At 37.5% G+C, this 6,000-nt stretch overlaps 1 protein-coding gene across 2 annotated transcripts in view; it reads left to right on the top strand.

Moving 5' to 3' along the window:
* Positions 1-256: 256 nt before the first annotated feature.
* Vg (transcription factor vestigial) overlaps positions 257-6,000 on the top strand; it is a 146,901-nt gene continuing 141,157 nt past the window's right edge. For both annotated transcript variants that reach the window (XM_076787207.1, XM_076787206.1), the window contains exon 1: positions 257-455. In XM_076787207.1, coding sequence (XP_076643322.1) covers positions 258-455 — 198 coding nt within the window. In that variant the 5' untranslated portion in view covers position 257. The remainder of the gene's footprint in view (positions 456-6,000) is intronic.

Raw genomic sequence — 6,000 nt, 5'->3', positions numbered from 1 at the left:
TTGATGAACTGCTCGCGGTGAAGATGCGCGGATCAGCCTGACAGAACTTCAGCGAAGAGTTCTGCGGTGCGACTCGAAAGAAATTCATCGGTCGACATCGGTAGCCTGTAAAGGCGAGGGTCGCGGGCTGAGGAGAGGACGGCAGAGGCGGAGAGTGGACAGAGGTGGAAACAAGAAATCGTGTACTAACGGGTGGTGCGACGTTCGGGTACGCAAGTAGGCAGGCCGGCTCTGGGGTGCCGGGCCCGGGCGGGGTGATGAGCTGTTCCGAGGTGATGTATCAATATTATCCTTACCTCTATCAGAGGCCACCGCCGCCGCCGCACCCGACCCACCCACATGCGGCCCCGCACACCCATCCCCACGCAAATCCGCATGCGGCCCATCACAGTCCGGCCAGGCCGGCGCCTTTTCAATCCTTCTCGGCGGCCACGGCGACGCATCAATACGACAGGGTGAGTGAATTATTACTTTCTCGGCTACAGTCTTTTCTCGGTATATGTCGCAAACACCTGGCTGATAAAAGTCGCAGAACTATCCCCGCTACCGCCGGGGTATACCCCCGTGAGAGTCCCCGGACGCCGAGAAGTGTAAACACAATATACGAGTCGGGTACGACGTTCAGCGTGGGTCAAACAATCACCTGAACGATATATGTCGCTGGCAAGGCCCCTGGTGTTGACAAATATCGAGAAAACACTGTATATCAGATAACGAGCCACACTCGATCCCGCTGTAACACCGTTGCATCGAAACTGTGTTGAGTGAAACTTAAAAGTCATATAAATCAGAAGAATACGGACGGTTCCACGAGAGTTGTCCAAGTCGAAATCGTGTTAAGGATTGTCGCAATGCTTGCAACGTGCTCTATCGAAATCGCTGTTAAACGAAATGTAGAAGTAATGCGGATCGTCAGAATGCGGAAGATTGTACGAGAGTTGTGCAAGTCTGTTAAGTTGTGCTATATGGAAATCGTGTTATAAGCATATCATGTTACAGGAAGATTGTCGCAATTTTTGCACGGTGTTATAGAAGGGCCGAGTGTAATCCGTTTGTTATAAGTTACGTACGTATGAAGTGCAGCATGTTTCGAGTACCAGGTTGTTCAACAATTTTCATAGTTACATTGTTCTATGAATGGTAATGTAACCTCTTACATGGAAAAAGACATTTTCATGGAGAACTTGTAACTGAATGCCATGCTGTGTGTAGACTGCAAATCTTTATGTAAAATAGAAATTGTACGCGTCAATTACGAGAAACAGTAGCCGCGTAGAAGGCTCTTCCTTGCTTTAATCATCCTAATAAGTTGAACATGATATATTGACATTCTTAAATTTTTCTGATCTTTCTATTGTTCCTAAGTGCGTGTCATTTTTTTCATAAACGCATAAAATTAGCGGTCTAGTTGTAATTTTTACCGGCGTCTCGGCCACGTTATTGGAGACCTTAAGATTTATGAATTACTTTTTTAATCAAATTCGCCTATTATACGTCTCTCGATAAATATGGTGAAACATATTACGAACAGTGAAATTGTCAAAATTACGCCTTGCGCAGCGTTCAAATGGTTGTTAACATGTTTTGTGCACTAATTCACTTGCATTCCGTTGATGCCGCTGAGGAGACATAATCTGCTACCCTACGCGCAACTGCTTGGTACTATTTCTATTTACATTAGAATAATGTGAAGCAATAAAAGAAATCAAAGTAAATAAATTGACGAGTATTCTCGATTGTCTTTTCTCAGAATAAAATTCATGATTCTCATGAGTTTGCTTAGGTGTAAATTTGATCAATACTCACGTGCATCGATATATTAAATATTATATAATAGATATAAGATAATTAGAGGAGATATAGGTAGGTGAGAAATGTAAAACAGTGAAAAGACGAGAAGAATTTCAGAATATTGACTTATTATTGGCAACTCGTTAAAATTATTGTAAGAATTTTCGTGCTGTTCTTGCAATTGACGCAGGCAATTTTCATTTTGCATAAAAATTCGCATTCTAGTCATACTTCATATTGTTTTTAAGTAAACAGACATCCAGTGACTTATAAGCGGGAACGAGAAAGATTATCAATTGAGATTTCGAGTTTAAATTGTCAGCGTAATGGAGTCAGATTGATAGAACATAGAACTGTTTCAGAGGGTGATTTTAAGTTACTTATCGTATCTGTATCGAACGAAAGTGTTTGTGTGTGTGAGTGTGTGTGTGTGAATATTAATGTCGGTTTCTACGTTGTTTCGACATTATTATTGTTGTATCTTCACCATCTTCAGTGTGAGATGTCTGAAAAGTTATCAGTGCCGTAATATATTAGCGGTGACGATGCTGTGTTAAATGAGTACAGCGCATGTGAACGGTGTGTGCTCAACTCGACATCTATAGGCTCGTTGTCATACTTAATTGCAATAGAACATCATATTTCAGATTGCTTATACGCTTTAATATAATAAACTTCGGTTGCGGATAAATTACTTGTAAACAATCTCATCATACTTGGGTACATGGTTATTGAAAAGCTAAACAGTTCCGTACGCAGGAATGACAACATGCATGACCGACATTCTATACTTGATTTATTATTATATTTAATATATTTACTATGTTTAATATATTTAATATATGCTATACTTGCTTAATTGAAAACTACACTCGATACAATTTGTATGTATTACATATAACTTGTTCTTGTTAAAATAAAAAAAATTTAAAAAGACGCATTAACAATTTTATCCACAATAATATAGGTACATGGTTTAAATTTATACGTAGGTACTTTAAGTTGTTGATTAGAAATTATCGTGAAAACTTTTTTAAATATTCCAATTATAATTTTGTGACATAATTTTGCATCGATATTTTATTTAGTACGACATTTAGGTAAATTTAATAATCATCATTGTCTTGTTTGCGATCGAATAGAAACTTACTAGTGCCGACGGTATTACCTGCGTGCTACGTGATATCTCTATAATTTAAAATAATCTTTAATAGCAATTATATCTTTGATACACGAAAATTAATTCGACTTATACAGAATATTGTCGTCTAATTTCCATTTATCACAGCAGAATTAATCATACCTCCTGGTACCTACTTAGAAAATTAATAGGTTCGCACATATAAATTTAGCAAAAGAAGATATTGTTAAAAAAATAATATAAATCGCTTTTAAGTGTATTTCGTAAGAGAAAGTTCATTTTTCTGGATCAGTGAAAAATTTTCTAACGATATTATATACGGATTTTAACTTGTAACAATTTTTATATTTTAATCTTAACTAAATAATTCCATGTTCATACAGTACCAGTATATTTATAAATTTCTCAAACAATTCTGTTATTGAAAAATACTTAAACTTTCATACACTTGAAAGTGAAATATTTATTTGGAATAAAAACAGTAGCTTTCAATTTCGTCTTTTTCCAAGAAATTACATTTGGACGAATGACAGAATTAATTTTTTTTAACTCGAATTGTTGAAACATCTTGCCAGAACACTATTAAAAAATTTTCTTTGATAAAGGTGCATGCATGTGGAAGTGTTCAACGAACTTCTTAGGTATATGTACTCATATTATAAAAAAATGGCTAAAAATTTGAATAGGCATATTATTGTTATTTTAATTAGATTATTTTTTTATTTTTATTTTTTTTTTAGTTTTGATCATTATTCAGTAGATAATGTAAATAGTCACTTCTAGTGCTCCGTAAACCTAGGGACCCAATTACTGTGCCTATATTACTTACACCTACTTTCAAAGCATAATGAATATCAAACTTTTTTCATTTAAATCAGTAAATATATACGTTATATATCTTTTTCTTAATATCCATTAAGCCTTAAGTATAATTAATATAGACACAGTAATTGATACCCCCGCCGTAATTTGGTCCTTTACCCCTAGTCTTAATGAAAGATTGCACTTATGAGAGGGGATAACGGAGAAAGTAACAAATAGGAAAGTTCGATCGCTCAGATTCTCATAGTCTTTGCAATTATGATGCTGAAGGGTCTCTTAATTCTCGAAAATCGGCCGATTTACCAAAGTCCGATGTTCGTCGACGAAGTCAGTCAACGGCGGTGGCGTATTGGTTCTTTTAGAGGCGGGTCGGGTTGAAACGCGACCAGCTTGTAACCTCGGGACGAGACAAGCTCGTGCGATACACGAGCCGTATGACAGCACGTAAGGTTATGAATAATGTCTCAGGAACGGGATCCTGACGAGCTGTTGACGTCTAAATTCCCTACGATCGCAGGCGTCTGTTCCTTTCGTCGTTGAACTGCTTTTCAATGGTTAGACGTGTCTCTTCGTGTGATCCTTCCCCCGATTCTCAAGGACGGCCATTATTTCGTCTCGATCGAGGTTAGTAACGAAGAGATTGTAACGATTTTTTCATGTCACCGTGTAGTTCAATCCGATTTTTACTATATTCTATTTTGCCGTATTCATGATATCAAAAATTATTTTTCGTTACATGAAAAATGTTCGATATCTTAACCGTGTCCTGATTTTCAACAGTAGAATGCATTCATAATTAGACAGCGCATTTTACGCATTTATGACAAAAATGAATGCGCGTAATGCAAAACTACGAAGACACTACAAGAACTCAAGAATGCTGTTATATCGTTGCCGACTAATAAAAATTATTGGAGGAGTAAATACATTGTCATTTAGCTTACATTCCCTACAATCAACCTAGAAAATTTTCCTGTTTATTTTATTTTGTATAAAGATCCGCAGTCTACGAATAATTAGACAGCGGATATTTATGTAAAATTAAAATTTTCTAGGTTTATTACGAGGAATGTAAACTCAGTGACGATGTATTTCTTTCTTTAATAATTCCAGCAAGTCGACAATAATTTAACTGTATTTTTCAATTCTTTCAACATCTTCACTGTTTTAAATTACACATACTCATTCTTGTCATAAATGCATAAACACTTCGCTGTCTACTTCTAATAAATATGCCCCCCCCCCCCGCCCCTGTTATTTCAGACACGCAACAGAAGAGTGGAAGGCGCAGCTATTATCACTCCGAACGTATTCGCTTCCCGCAAACTTTTACTTCAGCATGCTTGCTAAGTGTGTCGGAGAATATAGAATATAAAAGACGGGCATGTCGCGAAGAAAAAATTTCCTGGCTCAAAGTTTCGATCGTGACGATTAAAGGCGAGAAGAAATGCTCGTTTCAACGCTTTTCCATTACTCGTCGAATTCGCCGAATTCCACGCAGATTAGTCGCCATAATTTCGCCGTCAACATCCTTCTCGCGACGATGTCACGGGTGATCGAGGGCATCAGAACCGTTGAAATCTCGTCGGACAAGTCCCAGTCCGTCGAGATTATGACACCCCGCGAGTATTCGTTCCGATATTCGAACTGCCCTGAGCGTTATACATAAATCGTTCAGCGCTAGATTCGAATTAGCGGGGAGTTCGTTTCGAAACTGGAGGAACTAGTTTGTCTCAGGTGAACGGTTCAGGTGATCCGCATGGTTGTCAGGTGATGCGAAACTTTCCTGTCAAAACGTTTCTCCGCTACGTTCGAATATTCAGCTGACCACTTTTGATAACATCGCCTCGCTGAAAATGCTGCATTAAATTAAAAATAACTGGTCTCGGCAGAAGCTGCACGACGTTCGACGAGCGGTAATTAAAGTGCAATATATAGTAACGAGAACTTAAAATTTAATATAAATTAATCGATATAAATTATCAGTCTTTGGCGGGAAAGATAACTATAATGAAAACAGTAACGCGAAATTCTTATTTTTATCCCGTAAGTAGTACAGACTCTTTAAATTCAAGGCTTCCGATTACTGTGGGGGTGCCAATTACTGTGCCTGTCTCAATTATACTTATTTTTGAAGCACAATGAATATTAAAAACGAAATATATATTAACTGATTTCAGGCACGGTAATTGGTGCCCTCACAGTAATTGGGCCCCTTAAACTATGTACAATTTAAAACTAAATAA

This window comes from Halictus rubicundus, chromosome 4, assembly GCF_050948215.1.
Source record: "Halictus rubicundus isolate RS-2024b chromosome 4, iyHalRubi1_principal, whole genome shotgun sequence".
In the NCBI taxonomy this organism is placed as follows: Eukaryota; Metazoa; Arthropoda; class Insecta; order Hymenoptera; family Halictidae; genus Halictus; species Halictus rubicundus.
Note: the sequence above shows the minus strand (reverse complement) of the source record. Positions and strands in the feature narration are given on the sequence as shown.